General features: G+C 38.8%; 1 protein-coding gene across 4 annotated transcripts in view; it reads left to right on the forward strand.

The window, feature by feature from the left end:
* il1rapl2 (interleukin 1 receptor accessory protein-like 2) overlaps positions 1-22,133 on the forward strand; it is a 287,003-nt gene that overhangs the window by 257,479 nt on the left and 7,391 nt on the right. For all 4 annotated transcript variants that reach the window (XM_061788377.1, XM_061788375.1, XM_061788379.1 and 1 more), the window contains 8 exons: positions 1,425-1,557; positions 5,053-5,198; positions 14,353-14,493; positions 15,460-15,520; positions 17,278-17,387; positions 20,925-21,070; positions 21,436-21,513; positions 21,596-21,712. In XM_061788377.1, coding sequence (XP_061644361.1) covers positions 1,425-1,557; positions 5,053-5,198; positions 14,353-14,493; positions 15,460-15,520; positions 17,278-17,387; positions 20,925-21,070; positions 21,436-21,513; positions 21,596-21,712 — 932 coding nt within the window. The remainder of the gene's footprint in view (positions 1-1,424; positions 1,558-5,052; positions 5,199-14,352; positions 14,494-15,459; positions 15,521-17,277; positions 17,388-20,924; positions 21,071-21,435; positions 21,514-21,595; positions 21,713-22,133) is intronic.

A 22,133-nucleotide genomic window follows, 5' to 3' on the forward strand; every position in this document is an offset into this window, starting at 1 on the left:
TAATTACAACTAATGTACATTTGGGAAAATATTCACATTCATTATTATCTGGCTACTAGTTAGCAAATCTGCCTCACGGTTCTGAGGACCCAGGTTGAAATCTGGCCTCGCCTGTATGGAGTTTACACTAAACTGCAAATGTGAGTTGAATGGTTTTCTTGTTTCTATGTGCCCTGCGATTGGCGACCAGTTCAGGGTGTACCCCGCGTCTCAGCCAAAGATAGCTGGTATAGTTTCCAGCACGCCTGTGACCCTAGTGAGGATAAGCGGTATGGAAATGGACGGATAATTATTATCTTTTTGCAAATGTTTTTTTTCTATATATGAGCAATCTGAAATGTCATTGCAAAAACAGTACACATGAACACCAAGTACTATTTACAAATACAATATGTGAGCATCACAAGAAAGAAATAGCTACAGGATGAAATTTAAAGTTTAAGTTTGCAAATGCACAAGGGGACAAAACCTTAATTTTTGGACACATGTCCTTTGGTCTGACAAAACAAAAATTGAACTGTTTGGCCATATTGAGCATCATTCTGTTTGGAAAGAAAAAGAGGGAAGGTTGCAAGCCTGAGAACACCATCCCAACTATGAAATACGGGGGTGGCAGCATCATGTTGTGGGCTTGTTCAAGTCACAAAATAGATGGCATCATGATGAAAGAACGTGGAAATACTGAAGCAACATTTCAAGACATCAGCCAGGAAGTTAAAGCTTGGGCACAAATGGGCCTTCCGAATGGACAATGACCCAAAAATGTTTTTTTTGTTTGTTTTTCTTTGCAGTTTTTTTCCCTTTTCATAACGGTCCCAGAACTACACATTTATATTTCATATCTTTATACAGAACAACATTTTTAAAAGATGACCCTGTTTCTGTCTGTACACATCAGAAGATTGACATGTTGCTGTTTTATTTTAATAGCCTTCTTCTGGCTGCATTTACCAAATGTTTAAAATGTTTCTGCCTTTTTGCTTTGACAGCTGATATAGATGATGCGTTCCATTGTGTGGTGATGAATAAAAATAAAAACACAGATGAATCACCTTTAGATCAACTTCTTGTTTCTTCAGTTATTCACAGGTTTGCAAAACCTTTCGAAGTCTACCACACTTCAAACTTCTGATTGAAGTTAGTTCAATAATTAAATGATGGCATTAATGATTATTGTTATTATTGTTCACAACAAATCAAATGCCACTCTAAAATCACATAACGATGATCAGCAGGATGAACTATTCAGTCATCACCCATTGTAGCTCCCAATTCAAAAGGGTTCCAAGCTGCCATCTTGCTGTATTCAAGCAAGCAGAATGTATCGGGGGTGAGAGATGCAACAGACCATTCCATATAATTGTTGCACATTTGTGTTTCTGTGGTATATCTGCATAGTGATAGCATATTGTTGTGTGTTGCAGGTATGCCTCTCAGTCTGGACTGCAAAGCATTTTTTGGCTACAGTGGAGAAAACAGGAGACCCATCATCTACTGGATGAAAGGAGAGAAGTTTGTTGAAGAACTTGCAGGACATATTAAAGAAAGTGATGTCAGGTAATTGCAATCATGATTTCACATTGAAACGTCATATTATACAGACATTTTATCAAAGGCAGCAAAGTGAGCTTTTATGACATGCTAATCACATGTATGACAAATGGCAGATGTGTTTGTAAAAATCAACAGTTTCAAGCTACGTGTTGCAGATTGTTTATATGCACTCTCACCACAACCAAATCGGACTGGAGTTCCTCTAACACTGAGTCAAAATCCTTTAGCCTGTTCATTTTTAATCAAATTAACCACACCAAAGGGGAATGATAATTCATGATTGGTGATTGCTTAAAATCTATTTTCATATTGAAATGCTTAGAGGTCTAAAACATTCCAGCATTTGAAAACAGAGGAAGGTTTTCTTTCTTTTTGCTTCTTGCCCTGTTTTAGTAGCAATTATGTTTTTGATAAGCAGCTAGCTATGGTAGGTACATGAATGTTAATGATTAGAAACCAGAGGTGGGACCAAGTCATTGCCAAGTTATTTTGACATCAAAGTGTGTGTGTATATATATATGCATATATATGCATATATATATATATATATATATATATATATGGGCTGGGAGGGTACACCCTGGGCTGGTGGCCAGCCAATTGCAGGGCACTCATTACATTTAGAATTTTACACATGCAGTATCTCTTGAACTTAATTTCACATTGTAATTGAAGGACCAAAATATTTCTTCTAGTTCTTTTCGACCCAAACCAACTGTCATCAACCCAGTGATAATTGGGATTAGTATTTTAACCTCAGCGAAAATACTTTAAATACTTATTTTCATATTCTTTGTCAAGGTCAACTCCAATGTCTTGTTTCATACTTTATAAGCCAGGGCTTATACCCAGGTCCCTGTATTTGAGAATGGACTCACTACTAAGCTAATGATTGGCCTCAGAAAGTGTTCTGTCCCAGGATAGTAGTGAAGAAAAGAGCAGAGTGAGTATTTAAATTTGAAACTAATCATGCCCTGTGGTATTTCATTAACCTTTGCCTGATGAGTTCTTCATCTCTTGATCTAGTCCTCTGGCTACAAACGATCCAATCATCTACTGTTCCAAATCTGACATATTACATTTGTATAGAGAGTTTAATGCTGCGATGTTTAGGTGCCTCCAACTTCCTGTTGCAGGAGCGGCCAGTGTGCAGTGTATACATTTAACCTTTTGTGTAGAGATGTTGATAACCAGGATTTACACAGCTGGTTATTTTGCAGGCCAAGCTACTTATTTCTAATATCGAAGTCGGGTGTGTTTTGGTCAATTGTTTTTGGCTCCAATATAGTTGGACCCATAGCAATCAAGGCCACGATTGTTTCCACATCTTCTAACAATGTGTAGTTTTTTTACTAGGTATTCTGTGTTTGTTGTTGTACCAGGATACTGAAAAAAAATGTGCAAGAAAGAAAATTAATTGGATTTCTATTTTCATTTAATTTAATCACTCGATCATGCAAATTGAAAATGGTTTGATTTTGCTAGGTTTTATTAGCTAAGCTTTGAGTGTTGTGATTGTGTGTGAAACCAGCTTAATAGGATCTTACTAGGAATTACCTGTTACAACATCTGAAATGCAATTACTGTGAAGATATATTGTTGAGTTTTAATCAGTCACACAAGATCAATGGAATTTCATTTAAAGACTTGTGCTTACTAGAAAAATTTAAAGTCATTCCGAGCACTAACAAATAACCCTTGTTTTCCACCTTGTTTTGAGTGATAGATGTCTTTTGTCCATAGTATTCAAATGATAAACCACACTTTATAGAATTTTACTGTTAAAAATAATATATATATACTGTACATTACTGGCAGGAAGGACTCCAGTAATTGACTGTAATTTGATTTAAATAGTATGGTACCGTATCTTAGAATACAGCATTGTCACCATAATTTTCTAGTGCAGATGCCATAATTTATTTTAACAGTATACTAAAGTATCATGGACTGCAGTATGTCACCATAATTTAACACTACATCTACCGTAAGTTATTTTAACAGTATGTTACCGTATCATGGAATACAGTATGTTACCTTAATTTAACAGTGACTGTACGTCATTTATTTTCAATGAATATTACAGTTGGGTTTTTTTAACTACAGTTCCTCACCATAATTTAACAGTGAGTGATGGTAATTTAATTTAATAGTATATTGCTGTATTTTGGATGACAGTACACGATAGTAGGAAAGCTGTGAGTTATGCTAACTGTACAGTATATGGTAATTTTACAGTATATGCCAGACCCTGTATGTGTCTGTGTCAATCCAATTAAAACAAAATCTCACCCAAACAAAATACAAAAGTGCATGAATACTGTCAGTCGCGGCCATGGATACTTAGCCCAAATGAATGAGTGCATCATGCATTTATCGTTGTTAGTCGCTTTCGGTGTTGATAAAAAGGAGTGCAGACACCAGGATATTGTGTAAAGATGTCAACATGAAGGAGTTCCATGGTTCTAATTTGTTTTCAGAATACTGTGATACTAGGACTCTATATGCAATCAACCCATACCAGACTCCTTTAAAATTGTTTATGAAAATCAGAATGAAATATGGCCATTGCCCAAGAGTATATAGTTTTAGAACTCTCATAATTTGTGAAAGAGAGGTCCTCAACTAATACAGTTGGAAATCAATGTCGTGTCAGCATTTTGTAAAAAAAAAAATAAAAAAAGAAATTGAGAAGGTATTAAAGATATAAAATGTATCGGAAGGATTTCTGTTTGGACCCTGAATGTAGCAATACCCAAACACAATTCAAATACTGTATTCTTCTAGGTGCTAGGAGCTGGCAGGCAGTGTACCAACTTGCCTGTTCAGGCTTATGGTTTGGTTTGTATTGTTACAGCCATTAAGGAAGGTATATCTGTAGCAGTGCGGGACTTTGGGTTTTACCTGGAGTCAATGTGCCGTTTGAACAAGCACTCTCAGTGTGGCCTCTGGTTTTCAGTGGCAATGTCTTAGCTTGACCCTAAATCAGATTCTAAAAGACGGGTCAACGCCTGAGCAAGTTCAGTCTGCCTCCTGCCATCCTCCTCCTTGCAGGCTTATGCAGTATCTGACCTCACCATAAGGACAGAAGCTTTTTGCACCTGCTGCACTGTTTTCTACACATGCCTCCTTGCTCCATCTGTCCTACTTTTTTAATGCACTCTACTCTGCTGCACTCAACAGCAATTCTCTATATGCATCATTTACTCCTTTCTACTTGTATGTTCTTATATCATATTCCTCTTCTTTTGTCCCCACTGTTGCCTATTTGTCTTCTTTAACTATGCCTCCTTCTCAAAATTTTGGCAGAGCAATTTTGGGAAAATGGAGATACCTGCCTCAAAGGTTTACATTTAGCGTATATTATGATTCCTTGTATTCTTCATCTAATTTCCACCCCTGTTCTCTTCAATACAAAGCAGATTTCATGCATTCTAGTCAAGGTTTAAAAGATCATGTCTGATATGTAATTTTGAATTTCTGTGTTTTATTATCCAGGATTTTAAGGGAGCATTTGGGAGAAAAGGAAGTGCAGCTATCTTTAACTTTTGATGCTATTGAGGAGACTGACCTGGCTAATTACACCTGCTACGTGGAGAACCACATCGGACGGCGCCGTGGGAGTGCTATACTGCAGAAGAAAGGTACAAATGTCGTTTCCCTTTCTCCCACTATCTGACTATTTTAAAACTCGAGAACCTAGCCTAAGACAGAGACTTTTAATACACCAATCAACATCTGTTTATCAATAACATGTAATGTATTTTATCGGGATGGGAACAATCGATTGTTATAAATGTGGTTCATTGTGTGGAATTCATTTGTGCTGTGCCTATTGAGGCAAAATGAAGTTCACTCGTTGGCGTCAACCAGCAGAAGTGTTGTTGTTAAGTCTCAATTAGTTTGTAGTCTAATGAAGAACAATACCAACAGCAAAGAGATGATACATTACGTTACATTCTGTTGCCTTTCGTTACGTTATGTTTTTCACATGACTTGTGCACAGGCAGTGACGTCATGTTAGATGGAAGCAGAGGGTGGAACTCAGTCGGTTGCGTGTGTACCAGATTCTAAATTTCATTCAAGTGTATGTGTCAATGACAAAGTGAGTAGCGACACAACTATACTTTAAGTGCCTTGTTAGCATTAGCTATTAGAATGTTTTACGTGATGTTAAGTACTGAAAATTACAGTTTATCTAGCCATAAGTCAGCTATTTGCGCTACAGGAAGGGGTGTGCTCTGTCTTTCAGAAGAAGAGCATAATACGGGAAATGCTATGTTAACTGTGCAAATGTTGCTAACTTAACAGCGTTCTTGAAAGAGAATTTATAAGTGCACTCATTTGATTATTGATTTTATTTGTCCTATAAACACACACACACATGGGATACAAGCCGTCGTTCGGCTGATTTTTTCGAAATTTGAAATACGACCGCTACATGGTGGCAGTGAACTCAACTCACATCACAACAAGCAGCAGTTTGTCAGATAGTGAACAATTCTTCAAACTAAAGGTTTATAGGTGTTCACTGCCAATCACAAAGTTTACACGTATTTCAACCAACCACATAGCTGTGCCTTCGGAAAGTCAGTTTAGCTTAATGGTAACAAACAATGCAAAACACCATACATGGACTAACGAACAGCATTTGTGTCGTGGTGTTATAACCCTCTAAGCAACGGATATTTGAACACAGAGAGTGTAACAACACATGTAGAGAACAGTATTGTTATACTCACAGACATATAGTCTTTGTCGTTGTGCAATGCATCTTCATGTGTCTCTCTGTTTGTATTATACTGCCCCCAGGTGGCCGGGGCACACACACGTAAGGAGCACCGCAATGCTTAGCAAAAATTGTGGCAAAAACGGTTAAGTTCTTTATATACTGCCCCCCAGGTGGCCGGGGCACACACACTAGGAGCAGCACTGCAATGCTTAGGAAACATTGTGGCAAAAACGGTTAAATTATTTGCATTCTATTTAATTGTACCATTACAGTATGCTTCTATAAAGTACAATATTATAGAGTGCTATTTTTCCTCATCAAAAACATTTTTTTTTGTAGGGGAGGCTAGAACAGATTAATGGCATTTCTTTTCAATTCAGTTGGGAAAGATAATTTGAAATCTGAATGTTTTGAATTACGATCACGGTTATGGAACAAATTAAACTTGTATCTCAAGGCACCACTGTATTTTATATTGTAATATTACATTGCATTACATTTGATTAGATTACATTACATAATATCATATCGGCATGTGGGAAAATACACAACCAATTATTTATTATTATTATTATTATTATTAAAGGAAATAGTCCCGCTCTTGTAAGGATGCAGATGCCACAGTGGACTTTCGAAAAACATCTTGGACTGGCAGATGATGCTCAGAAAGTGCACACCCAAGCACATAGCGCCTGAAATGACCGAGGAATATAAGATAAGAAACACATGATCTATCGTCACCACTTTTGAGATTCAACTGAAAAATGCATGAGAGTTCCCTCTGTAAAACATTTGCAGCACGCCTTATGGAGTCTGTGGCCACAAGCTAGAGAAAGAGAAAACTAGAGACAGGATAGTACCAAAGCACAGGGGAGGGGGAATTCTCTGTTACCTCGAGTTCATTGGATAAGAGGGCTGAAAAAATGTGTGCAGTTGGGATTTAAATTAGCAGAGACATAGGTTTGGGAATGATAATAAACATACAAATAGCAAAAGACGAAACAGAGAAAACCATTAACAAGAACTAGTTATTAGAGACACGAGAAGATGTGGAAGTACAGAAGACAAAAGAAAAGAAAAAAATGACAGAAAAATTAAAGCACGATGAATGAGGTGGGGGACGGTGAACTGAAAACAGGTCCTACTGTCTTTTGCCTTGGGTGTCAAATCTATCTTATTATCACTTAACTGGCACCACAGAGACTCTCAAACACACACACTCGCATGTGTACATGCAAGATCATACCGGCGCACTCGTCCAGTGGGCGTCATTGGGGTAGGTCATCATTGCGTAACACAGTAATAAATAGGATAAATGTAATGTGTTTGTGTGTGCAAGTGTGTTATGGGGGGCAGCAGTGTTCTGGATCACGCGTACGGTGAAGTACTTGAGCTACACACAGAAACACAAAAACCGGCAAGCAATACTACAAAAAAACGGTATCTATGCATTACATCCTGATACTGAAAGTGCAATAACAATTGCCAATCTAGTAAGATCCAAAGTATATATACAAATATATATCTATACAAAGATAATAATTGCTTAGGTTTGACTGACACGCAAAGGATATGATTATAAAATGTTCATTTTTGTGGGTTTAGTTGGCATTAGCATAAAACTGCACTGTATCAGACTGAGGTGTATTATTGGCTCTAAGTGTGAAAGGGGTTAGCAAAGAAGAGAAGAAAAAAATAGTAATAATAAGAATAACAAGAGGAAGAACCGGACTGAACTCCTGCTATCAAAACCAAACATTATCTTATACGAATACATGATTCTTTATATTGTTTGTGTATTAAATCTCTCAATCTTGCATGCTCGTTGTAGCCAGTGTGTGTCCTGTCTATATCGTCGGTTTCCAATAAAAAACAAACATTGAAAAACTCACAAAATTTGAAGACACGGATTGCATCACACAATATGTTCCTTGTGTAAAATGCTTCCCTCAATGATTACCTTCCTCTCTGTGATGTGATTCTTTTTCTGACCATCAGTACCTTTCAGCGCAGTTAATGGCCTGAGACACCAATGCCAGTCATAGTTTGATATTGTAGCAGGAGGCTGAGCTTTTAATAATCACCATCAGCAGCAGCAACGTTATAATCATAATCCCGATTTGTTATGTGTTGACAGAAACGAATGACTCCCGAATCAGAATTTAATCGTTACTCTGTATTCTATTCCAAAATAAAGAGATGCCATAGTCCAAAGAATGAAAAATTCAATATAATTTTTGGAAAATCATATCAACCTATGGAAACTTACTTGTACGTTTTGGCTGCCGTTTCTACCTCTGGAAAAGATTTGTTTTTAGTTTCAAATGGCTTACTTTTGCGGGATTGATCGCCATACCATGGTCATAGGCGGTTTTACTCCTGTCTCAGTACTGTAATACCAATTTATGTCAACACTGTTTGTTGTCCCAAGTTTAAACGCAATGTTGCACAGGATGCCAAACATCCAATTGCCAGGCACTCAGGGTGAGTTAAACAGCACACGGCTTTTATGCAGTTGTTGGTTTCCTCAAAATTATTGGAGCAATATTTATTTTCTGTAACTCAGTAATATGCTTGTTTGCCTCGTCCACCAGCACTTCAAATTCCATCACTTTAAACTTAATTTTGCGCATGCTATGCGCTCCCGAATTTCCCGTGGTAACATCACCCGAGCTACAGGTATACAAAGCATAATACTCTCTATAAATACAACAGTCTCCACCATTTTTACACCTGTTGCCAACAGCAGGCACCAGCTGTTAGAGTGAGTGAACATGCATTTAGCGGCCACTATTTGGCATCTTAATAAAATATTGTAAATCATGTGCAACATGCCCACCAACAGCGTGCACAATCTGTTAGAGTGAACACACAATTTAGCCCCCGCTATTTAGGATCTTGTTAGATCAGGGTCTAAAATCAACACTCTCTATGACAAGTAGGTGGTTCAGTCCACGAAGTCCAGAGTCAATTTCCTCTATTCCCTGTCATCACCACCCTTGATGAGGCAAACGATAGCAGAGTCGCCAAAAGATATCTACAGGTGGCAGTGGGAGCTGTACATTGCATTGTGCTGCAGAAAACACATCGGTGAACTCCAGTTTGTCTCTCATAAGTCCAGGCTACATGGTGTTGCAATCACTCATGAAATGGAAGAACATGATCCTTACAGTGCAACCGTGCTTCTCCGGGTGGGAAAGAACTTGGTGGAGGAGGAAGATGACAGCATGCTCCAATACCAGGCTTAGGCAAACTGCAGCGGGTCAGTCTGGAACTGCTGCCTTCTTTGCAGGTCTGTTCTCACCTGGTTAGTATAGAGGAACAGATTGGTATATCAGGAGTGAGGGCTTGAGGGGAGACAGAGTGCCAACAATGGCTGCAGCATTTTCTGGGTGGGTGCAGGGGTGGTTGTCTTATCAGACCTAAAGAAGAAACGGTTCAGATCGTCCACGCACTGCTGCTCCACCATCGTGTCCAGTCATTCATGGCTGGCTTCTGCAGCTGAACTGCCATCCTCCTCCTGTAGCTGGCTTCCAAAATACCCTCTCTGATTTTCCTCCCCAGTTCCTACTTGTCACTTGACTCGTCTTTTCCTTAAAGAGAGCCTTTATTCCAGGGAGAGAGCCTTTATGACCAGTTCAAAGCATTTCTGCCTATGGTGTGGCAGATTTTTTAAAAGTTCAGTAACTGTGCTGAATAGCAAACTCTCTTTTCCTTTGCCTTCTGGTGCGAAGCCTCGTAGCAAGGTCATGTCAGAACGCCGGAACGCAACACGACAGCCGAAACAAAGCACGTTATGCTAAGTTAACACACATTATCAAAGCTTGATTTCACACACTACGCGTGATTGAATTATGAGTGTACTCTACCCCCAGTTCACCCAGTTGGTAATTGTTAAATGCATCTGTTTTACGGAATTTGCTCACACACATGCACATATATTGTAGAGCCAGCTGCCTTTAGCCAACCCCATGAGACTCTTACTAGAAAGAAAAAAGGTCTAGAGAGAGAGAATGACAAACAGGGGAGACTGGGACATGTTTGGTTACCGTAAAGTCTGTTAAATATTTAAGGTACTTTTATTCTGAGTTTTGCTTTATTTATAATTTGGATTTTATTCATTCTTTCTTTTTTGTGATATCATCATAGAAGGGTACCATTGATAGCAGAAGAACAAGTGTGAAGGCCATAGGGGAAAATGTAACTTATTAATACAATTACTGTACTTTTATAACATAGTGAATGTATAAAAGTAGAAGCTAACAAATGTAGCATGTCTGAAAAAGATAATAAATTGTCTGAAAGCTAGCTAACAACCAGATAAGCACAATAATAAACGTTACACTATAAATACAATGTAACCCACATGATACTATAACTATCCAAGGAGTAAAATAGACCTAGCTTTGGCTTGTATCCCAAAAGCACCCTTGAGAAGTTCAACACAAATTGCGACAACAGTCGTTATAATGTTTCTTTTGTATATAAAAGACTGTAATACATGATTAGAATAAATATCGGCACAAGGAATGTTGGGCACTGCTGATCCATAGAATAGCAGGCACATCTCATTTTATTAATGGACCTCCAAACATGCATTCAGTCATATGACCAGTATTCTGATTAAATTACATTTATTGGATTTATTTCATACAGAATAAAAAAAAATTAAAAACACGCTCCTTCAGAGTGTAGTGTGTTAATTGGCGACGACACAGCCACTACGTATTTAAACTGTGCTACAGTGTATTATTTTTCAAATGGATTTCATTGACATTCAGAAGTCTCAGGAAAACGCCATGCCCTATGATTTACATACAGCCACCGACCTAAATGAGTCACGCCTCTTTGGTAATAGTTAGTAAAACCCTTATGTCTACATACCCTCACTCTTACCTGCATTCCATTCCTCTTCTAAGGAAAAAAAGCAACATACAATTCAATGTTAAAATGGATCTCCTGAGCACCAATAGTGGTAGACAAGCAATTCATTTGTAATGGAATAATGTGCGACAGTTAGATGATTGATAGAAAAAGAAAAGGGGGAATAAAGGAGGAAGATGGAGGGGGTTAGGGAATGATGGTAGCATGGTAGAGATAAACTGGGCTTTTTAAATAAATGACATGATAAGGCAATGTGAGGTTTTATGTAACTTTAGTGCAAATATTTGGAAATTAGTGAAATCTCATGATTCCATCCCTACTCCCATTGTATGTCACTGTCCTATTACATTCTGCAGTACTGTGAGTGTGTTCTGAGTGGAAGGCAGATGCCACAGCGTTGGAGAGACGTCTACTGGTGAAAGTTTGTAACACTATGTAATAAGAGGCTCACATTTTTGTGCATAAAATGACAGCTGGACATGTGCAAAACCTGAGAGAAATTCATAACTCACAAAGATAAATGCATAGTGAATATAAAAATATTTGAGACAAAAATATCAGTACACCTGACCATCAGCCTTATAGGGAATGAAAAAGTTGTTGACTTTGTAGCTAGAACAGCTTACACTCTTCAGGGAGGCTGATGTGTGTTGGCTCACCATCTCTGGTCGAGTACATGTATATCCCAAAGAATTTGATGGGGTTTATATCAGGCTTGTTATGGGGCAGTCCAGTTCTTCCGCAGAAAAACCCATTCGACCATGCCCAGTGTAGTCCCTCTCATGTAACTAAATATGATAACTAAAAGCAGAAAACAGCAGATAACCACAAGCTGTTTGTTTTTTTTATTATTATTCCTGGAAGAAAAATTAGCTAATTTGTTTTGATCAGACAGCAGTGGGTTCAGTGGTGGAGTGAATGTTAAATGTTCAGTGTTATTTTGTGTGTTGTGTTTTCTTCGATACTCTTGTTATTGATTGTTATTCATTCTTGTGTCATTTGAATCATCTATTTTTGCTTCATCCTGAAGAGAATTCAGAGAATTGCACAGGAAAATCTGCCAGTGTAATTATTTCATATTTTCATATTTTGGCTGTCTTTGTGTCATTTATGCTGGGGGCAAAAAACTCCTCAAAAGAAAACCCTAGTGCACGCTCTCTTTGATGACACATTTGCCTGTCCTTCCTCCAGATGCATTTTTAGAAATTGCAATGTCCTTCAAGAAGGCGTGCTGAGACCAATTCCTGGGTCACAGGCAGGAGGTCGGAGCAGGGAGGAGAAGAGGAGGAACAAATTAGGCATAAAATGACCAGCTTTGAACTGCTGAGCAGCCTTGACTACTAATGAAAAGCACTTTTGGCACCTAAAAGGAGACCGATATTTGGATTATTCACATATACTGTAGATCAGGCCAACGACAGAAATCTCCTTATTTAACTTCAGACAAGTCAAACAACATTCTTGAGTACACATGGTACTAAAATGACTTTTGTTTGTTGTTGTTTTTATATCGTGTACCCTATAACCACAATACTAAATATATACATTTCTCTGCTAAAGAGTATGAGATGAGATAAGATGTGTGAAAAGTTGTGAAGAGATGGGGGGAGATGTGTTCAAATCCCAAAGTGCCTATCTAGTTTTAAAGTGGTAGTTGTTTGTGTGCTATGTTTTGTGTGTGCGTGTTTGTGTGCGTGTGTGTGTGTGTGTGTGTGTGTGTGTGTGTGTGTAAGAGAGAGCAAGATAATAATAGATCACATTTACAATGATGTCATTCAGCAACCATGTTCCATCAATCTCCTATCCACTCCACTCCTGCCTATGATAACACAATCATTCAGTCATACTGTTAAGATTCTACACTTGTGGTACTTTTTGTATGTAGTAGTGCAATATGCTATTGGGAAGTCTTCAGTCGGACATATTAAAGGCAGTTTTTAAGTGTTGCTTTTGTCATTTCAAGTATGATTGTTTGATAGAAATGTACTAATTTGGAATAACAATATCTTCTGCTGTTGATGCTGCTGCGACGATTTAAATGGTCGAAGTCAGTGGTTCCCAACCGTTTTTTCGGCCAAGGAAAATTTTTTTTAATCAGAAACTTCTCACCAGACAAAAACATCACAAAATGTATGCAGGTATACATTATATTGAAATAATGACGTTTTCGTCTCAATTTACTCACAAATTGACTTGCACAGTGTGAAACCTCGGCCTGTTTAGGTGAACCCAAAGCTATTTTTTTCTGTTATATGAATGGCTACTGCTAGATAGATACATTTGTTATTTGTACCTTGTGCTTTCTAATACTGTTTGTAGTATGTAATTGTTCTGCTTATCACTATACAGTATGTCACTGGCATAGATAGATGAACAAAGATACCTGTGTTTTAGTGAATAAATAATTATTTTCAGACCAACTAAGAAAAATTAGATAATTTCCTACTGATCCTCTCATGGCACCTTAGTGTATCACGGCACAATGGTTGGGACTCACTTGTCAAACTTCTGGCACAATATGCCAAGCAATAACTGACGCTTCAGTGACACGATGGCGGACCACCATGCTTGTAGTGCTCCTTTCATCGTACCGAAACAAAAACGCGATCAAACTGAAATTATTACTTGTGTCATTCACTGTCTGATGTCTCTGTTGAACTTATGTTCTGAGAGAATTGTCAATGATCAAATAAAGCAGTCAAACATTAATGAATAATTTGAGTGAACGCCCAGCTGATTTTTTTCATCTCACAGATTTATCACATCTGACACTTTTATTGTGCCTTTTTCCATTAAGTTCCTTTCAATTAAAATCACAGGGTTTTTTTTATACTGGTGGGAATGTTAAATGGCTAGATAAATCAAATCAAAAGACAAAATCAGCATCTGCTTAATTTCTGTTGATGAATGAATGAATCATTGCACATTTGAACGTTATTCAAGTCAATATAGTTTTTTGTGTAGACTATCAGATTTTTTTTATTGACAGTGAGACATGTAAAAAGAAAAAAGCTACAGTATGATTTTGTGTTTCTATACAGTACAGGAAGTTAGAGCTTTGTGACTAATGAGAAATTATCTGGGTCTTTGATTTTTTTTTTTAGATTATTTTTAATAATGATGAATCACCGATATTAAGTGATTAATTTTCTTTCCTTTTCTCCCTCTTTCTGTGACTGTAGATATGTATCGTCTGGAGTTGGCTGGTGGTCTGGGTGTCATATTGCTGCTGCTAGGAGTCCTAACAGCGCTTTATAAATGTTACAACCTGGAAATTATGCTGTGCTACAGGAGACATTTTGGCAGTGATGAAACTGAAGATGGTAAGTTTTCTTTTGTCTATCTGTTCTTGTGTTTTTACTGGCCGCTGCTGTAAGAATCTGTGCCAATATAAACTCGCCTGATTCCCGCTCAAGCAGCTTGGGTTTACTTCCCACTTAGAGATGCTGTAAATGTGAGTGTGTCCGGTGTTCGGTTAGGTGACCAAATCAGGGTATAGTCTGCTTTTCGCCCAAAGTCAATTGGGATAGGCTCCAGCTCCCCGCAATCCTGAACAGGATCAGCAATATAAAAAATAAATGTTAACCAGCCATGAGCAAGCTGCCATCGGACCCAACTGAGAAGACAAATGGAGGATAGGAAATATTTTGATAAAAACATACAGGCAAAATTGTCTGTACCCCTCTGTAAAGAAAGAAAAGCTCAGAATGGTCATGGAAATAACTTGAAAGTGATGAGTCTTGTATTTCTAAAAAGGCTGAGACAAACCACAAAGCTTCTGGGAGAATGTCCTTTGAGCAGATGAGACAAAATCAAAACTTTTTGGCAAGTCAAATTAGCTCTATGTTTACAGATGCAAACATCCACAAAGACAAACGAATACAAAGAAGAACGCTGTACCTACTGTGAAATACGGAGTGGGCTACTTTCTCTTGTGGGTCTGTTTTGCTGCATCCTACACAAGGTGTCTTGAATCTGTGCTGGGTACAATGAGATCTCAATACTATCAAAGCATTCTGGAGTGAAATGTGCTGCCCAGTGTCACAAAACTTGTTCTCAGCTGCTGGGTATAGATCATCCTAGTCTGGGTCTGGTTAAAAGATCAAAGTTGATTAAAGAACAACTGTAAAGAAGAAAAAAAACATCAAGTTTCCATTATTAGGCAAATCGTGAAATACTTATACAGGTATGTTACTGTCATTGCCTTCTTGAAGGTTAAAATTGCATAATGCTTGCATGCTTCCTGGTATGAAACTCTAGTTCATTTCTTTCTCTGCATGTCTGATCAGATAACAAGGAGTATGATGCCTATCTCTCATATACCAAAGTGGATCTGGACTCTTTGGGCAGGTAAGCATACATGCTGGATTCAACAATGTTTTCTTATATGGTGCAATGCATGTATTTCCTACTCTTCTGCCTAAGTAGGCCATTAAGTGGGGTTAACCAACTCAATTGCAAACAGACACAACACAAATCCCACATTGCAAATATAACAGTCTTCTCAACAACCGCATACAATTGAAATATTCGTTACAGGGATTAAAGAGGATGTGCGCGTGACAATGCAAGGCTGGAAAATGGTCTCGTTATCTTAAATCCAATAATTCATATTTTATCCCACTGGTTTTAAAGCACAAAATAATCCTAAAATGGAAAAGTAACATTAAGAGGCGGTCCATCTTCCCTGTTGACCCTGGAGGGGGAAAAGAGGGTGGGGGGAACCACCCCTTTTGCCCAGCTTAAAGGCTGGAGCCCCCTTTGTTTGCGGGTTCTCGTTCGACGACTGGTTCAGCCAGGACGCCCCACCTCTCACTGCAAACATCGGACCCTTCCCCGCCGCAGGGCACCCTGCCAGCGCTCCGAGCTACCCTTCTGGGGTGCCTGGGAAGGAAGCGGGCAGCACACGTCCGCTCCGAAAGTCTTGTGAACAGCGACATACGGGCTCCGGCTGCCCTGCCTGGGAACCTTTTTTTCATCCTGTTCTTCTTTTTTTTTCTTTCCTCCATTTCCGCCAAATCTACTTGTTCCCCTTTCGGACCGGACCGGCCAAACATTCGGGAGCTCGACCGGCCTGCCTAAATTGTGGTCCACGCACATAAATCCAATTTCCGGTCCACTAAAAGTACAGATTAGTGCTGGGTTTAAATTAACGAGAACAGGAAGTCCCAGTTCTATGCATTGTCAATACACGCTGCATGATAAAAAAATATATTTTTAAAGTGAAATCTATAATTGTTTTCTTATATACTGTATTATTATTAAACGTTATTGTTAGACGAGCCCAACGAGCTGCCCGCCACATGCCTTTAGGCTATATGCTTCAAAACTATAACATTCCAGGTTGCTGCAGAGCAATAGAGAAATATTCATTGATTATTTAAAAATGACGTAACTTCAGAACAATTTTTGAAGTCCTTAAAATCCTCTAATCCAAAAAGACCGAATGTTTTTTTTCTTCATCCATGAGTTTTGTAGTATATAAAATAATACTGCAAAAAAAATATTATAAACAGTAGTGGTGATCGTACGAAACACATAATTTAATTTTGATAGCAAATATTCCCCTTTTTCACCACATGCTACATAATCGGCTTTCCGGGGCTTTCACTGGTATTGACACATTTACATTGTGAAAACCAAGTAGTGCGAGATACTGTTTATAGTATATGTTCAGCCGTGGTTTGAAGTGTGTCAAGCTGATACAGTACATTATGAGTGAGGTAACACCACTGGTCGTTCATCAGAGGAATCATAATTCTAACATTGGATGAGACACTGCAAGAAATGACCAAAATCAACATATTTTCATGCCAGTCTTCTTCTTGCCTTCATCCTCCTCTTGAATGAAATTCCTCTCAACAGCCACATGCCAAGAAGTAAATACTGGCGAACTTTTCTTGTCGATTATTAGTATGCCTTGTTCCGATTGAAATGTTCAGTGTGGTGTGATTTTGAATTGGAACAGCCCTAAACTGAGCTGGTACTATGATGTTGAAATTTCGCTAATGTACCACATCATATTTACAGTACTTGCTTTTTTTTTTTTTAAATCATTTATGGAGAGGATTTTGCATTAAACATATTTGTGTTGCTTTTTACTGCAGAACCAGCAGCGATGAGGAAACTTTTGCTTTGGAGATCTTGCCTGATGTCTTGGAGAAACACTATGGATACAAGCTGTTTCTACCAAACAGAGATCTCATTCCAAGCAGTAGTAAGTATCCATCAGTCATCTTGCCATTGAGCCAGCCTCTCTCTCTTGCTCTTTCTATCCATTTTTTCTCTCTCTCCCTCCCTCTCTCACACACACACACACACACACACACATAGTCTCCTCAAATATCCGTAGTCCATCACTATGACTAAATAAATAAGAATGTATGTGTAAATTCATCTTAACTCAATGGGTATTGACACACACTATATGCATATATATGTGTGTGTATTGTCACAGTTGCATGTCATGTAAACCATAGCAACATTATTCTAACTTCCCCATCCAGCCACACACACACAGAGTATGGGCACACACACACACACACACACACCATTTGTCATCATTTCTGGGGTTATGTGCCATTTCTCAGTCCAACTCAAGGGGGAAATTTGACTGTTATTGCGCTATCTGTCAATGCTCTGACCTCACTCACATAAGCACTATGACAGATTCACGGGATGGGGGTGCCGCAGTCTTTTTAGGATACGAAAACAGTTTGATTGCAAATGATTTCTTTCTGCGTGTAGTAGGGATTATCATTCTTCTATTAATCTTTTTCACTGTACACGTGTGAATGGTTTTCTGTATCATCTGCCAAACTATCCTTACCAGTGAAGCTGGTAACAGTAAAGCTGTTGTTCTAAGTTTCCAAAATGACAGTTTGAGGACAGAACTTGCAAACAGAAAAAAACAAGTTGATAAAACTGTTCCGAAACAGTCTGCATACCCCGGTATCTGCACTGACTGTTAAATCATGAAAATATTGACCACAAACCACTTTTATGATTTTTTTTCTTTCTTTCTTTGGGTGGCAGAGGAATAGTACAATGCTGAAATAATTTAGTAGACGACAATTTAAGATAAGGTTTTCCCAGAGCTGCTCCAATAAATTACCAAAATTACCAAAGAGTATTGTACTGTATTATAAATTGCAGTATATGTCACTGTTAAGTTTAAGAGACCCCAAACAAACCAAAAAATGTCTTTGTAAATTTGACACATCACAGAAAAGTCTTGTTAACAAGCCGGACAATGAAAGAATGGATAAAAAAAGTACGTAAAATCAGGCCCCAAAATGCTCAAGAATTGAGAAATTTTTTTAGCTTCCAAATGCTGTGGGCATGTCACAAAATGTTTTCAAAATCCCGCCTCCCCAGAACTTTAAGCTGTCGATCAAAAACGTTTTTTCTCTCTCTCAGAACTCTAAGCGGGGAGAGGAGAATTCCTAGCGATCCACATTAGACTGGCCCTCACGGGCTGCAGTGAAGCAGCCTCTCATAATGACAAATAAGCTGCGCCACCAGGACAATTTTTCCTCCTTTGAAATTAAGCGGGTCAACGCGCTTCTGTGGCTGCCCAGAAGCGGCTACAACCACGTGACAAGCACCGGTCCATCTGGATGATTTTTATTTCCCTCCTCCTCCTCGCCCCGAAATGTGCGGTCGCCAACTGCTCCCACTCCAACTCCAGCGCCTTCTCAATCCGCTGTCGGGCTGGCAATGGGCCACGGCGGATCCCGTCCCGTTTGCCGCTGCCTCGCAACGCAATGCAATGCGTGTGGTGCCATACGGCAAGACACTGTAGCCCAAATAACACAAAACACATTACACAGGGAAGATGAATTTTTTTCAAGTTGTGGGCATAGCTTGATGGCCAACTCTCAGAGCAGGCGTTAATGACAGCTTCAGTTGATTGCATGCTACTAGCTAACATTAGTTAACCTTACCCAACACAAAACCAAGCAAGCCCGCAACGGTGGCCGATTAAAACAAATGTTGTTTATATAGGCCTACTGTGTTGCTGAAATGTTGTTTTCCTCTCCACTACTCTTTGTTGCCTTTGAAAATAGGGATGTGTGCGTGAGTGGGTGTGCGTGCCCCTCTGACAAAACCCTTAGCCCCAGCCCACCCACCCCAGTTAAATTGTTTAGAACCATCAGTGCCCCTAATGCTGTAAACAATTTGCAATAAGGAGTTGGGGAGGTTAATATGTTTTAGAAAAAAAACACTAGACTTAAAAAAATAGAAAGATAGAAATGGAGGAAGGAAACCATTAAATAAAAAGCAAGCAAACCTAATTTTACTAATGTTCACTGTTATTTGTGCCAATTAATTATCGAGTGTGAAATTGCAGTGGGTTTGCTAGAAATTTTATTATTTTAGCAATTCATGCAAATCTTGTTTTAATGAACAGCTTTAGGGGCCTACTTTTTTGAAAATCAATAAGCGATGTTACAAACATTAAAAAAGGCATTTTTAGGAAGGCTTCTGCATCAACTTAGGTGGTGACAATATCCATCCATTTTCTTTCACCGCTCATCCTCATTAGGGTCGCGGGCTGCTGGAGCCTATCCCAGCTATCTTCGGGCGGGAGGCGGGGTACACCCTGAACCCGTCGCCAGCCAATCACAGGGCAGATAGAAACAAACAACCATTCGCACTCACATTCACACCTACGGGCAATTTAGAGTCTTCAATACACCTACTACGCATGTTTTTGGGATGTGGGAGGAAAGCGGAGTGCCCGGAGAAAACCCACCCAAGCACGGGGAGAACATGCAAACTCCACACAGGCGGGCCCGGTCCCCAGAACTGTGAAGCAAATGTGCTAACCAGTCTCTCACCGTGCCGGTGGTGACAATATACAGTAGAAATATGTAGGACAAAACTATAATCAATAAAGAACAATAACCATTGACTGCAAATTTCTTGTTCTAAAAGGAAAATGTTGCTTTTTTTCAGTTTGCAGGTAAGTTAATGAAGGACTCTGGCATTTTTCTGTCAAAATATGAATTATAATACACTTGACATCCACTTGTTTCACCCTGGTTGAAGTCACTCAGTTTTGGGTGGCCGAGCAGGGGGGCGTTCTGTCAAATGCAAATGAACCACTGCTCTTTCTGTCCCTCTATTCTGTAAACCAGGGCTACTAGTAGCACAGAGTATAAAGATAAAAGCCTAACCATTCAAATAACTATTATATTTTCTCTCATGAAGGCAGCGCTTTATCACCAAGTTGAAACAAATTACAGTTGTCAATTGTATGGTTTGAATCCGTCTGCAGCAGACACATCGCTCAACACAAATACCACGCCCAGCCTCCATCAACAATTTAACCAAAGATTCAAGTATGTGCCAGTTAACAGATGCTAACATTTCAAACTGCTCGCTCACAGACACATTTTTAGAAAGGGGCAGCTAAGAAAATGTTTTCTTGTTTAATTTCCGGCTAGATGGGTGGGAGAGCACTCTGGAGACCCAGCAATTTGTATCTAGCCCTTTGCACAATGATCATTGCACCCGACTATTGCAATATTAGTCATTCGAACTGCTCTTAGTGCTAGAGGACTCTGCATCTTTTTGCACAATTGTCAAAAAAATAAATTAATTAAATTAAATTAAAAATTTTTAAAAAAGTAAAAATATGACATGGAAATGCATTTTCAACTCTGTTAATTTGCCCATTTTTATGACAACACATGCAACTCACAATTGAATGGCTCCATCTCTCTCTCTCTATTCTTCACTCTCTCAGCATACATTGAGGACCTAGCTCGTAGTGTGCTGCAGAGCAGACGTTTGATCATTGTTTTGACACCAGAGTTTGTGGCCAAGAGAGGTTGGAGCATCTTTCAGATCGAAACACGCCTCCACTCCATGCTGGTAACTGGGGAAATCAAGGTAAACCAACATTACATCAATTTTTGACTTCTAAGGGTATCATTGTATTTTATAGTGGAACCTCCAAGCTACACACTCCGACCCGGAACACTAATCGAACTCGAAAAGTTAGTTTCATAGATTTAAGGAACATTTTAATTCAGTTTTGTACATTCAATTACAACAATAGAAACAATAATGCAGAAAGCACAAGAGACACGGGAACTCATGGGAAAACACGCGACAGCCTTGGCCCATGTAGCTCCACAACAAGGAGTTGGGTCAAAAGAGTTCAAAAATAAGTAATACAAGCTTATCTTTACAAGCTCTATTTAGACATTTTATTACTGGTCATCTTATTCGAGTGTTCTACTTGTGTGTCTTAGGTAATCATGATAGAATGTGCAGATCTGAAGAGTGTGATCAACTATCAAGACGTAGAAGCACTTAAACATACAATCAAGGTATTCAGAGAATGGTGAACACAGTGGATGATTTGTCATACAAAACTATGAGAGAGTAAACTATCTCCTTACCTCCCCACAGGTTTTATCCATCATCAAATGGAGGGGTCCAAAGAGCAATGAATTGTCATCGAAGTTTTGGAAAAAGGTGGTCTATGAGATGCCTGCTAAACGAAGAGAGACTTTGTCCAGACGTCAGGTAAATAATCAGTCAAATGAATACAATCTCTGCAACCAACAATTGTCAAAGATATTTTAGCAACAACAATGTGTTTTAACCAGTGTAGGGAAAGTTCATTTTCCACACGGATTAGTTCAATGATCAGTTCACTGTTCCAAAAATCAACTAGTTCAAAGTTCTTCTTTTTTTTTTTTTTATTCTCAATATGTTGCTGCTATTTACCCTCAAAATACTGGCAGTTCCCCTGTGTTGCAAGCCATTCAGTCCACACTAGTAGCCAGCTCCAGCTTTTACCCTTCAGTCTCAAAAACAGGAGGAAAAACTTAAATGGTCTTTTTTTTTAATGAGAATTTCAAACAAAAACAGGACTGTACTCCTTAATGTGCAAACACAAACACAGTCTGAGGTAGAAAAATAGATATTACTGTAGCTATGTCCC

The sequence above is a fragment of the Phyllopteryx taeniolatus genome, chromosome 10 (assembly GCF_024500385.1).
Source record: "Phyllopteryx taeniolatus isolate TA_2022b chromosome 10, UOR_Ptae_1.2, whole genome shotgun sequence".
Taxonomy (NCBI): domain Eukaryota; kingdom Metazoa; phylum Chordata; class Actinopteri; order Syngnathiformes; family Syngnathidae; genus Phyllopteryx; species Phyllopteryx taeniolatus.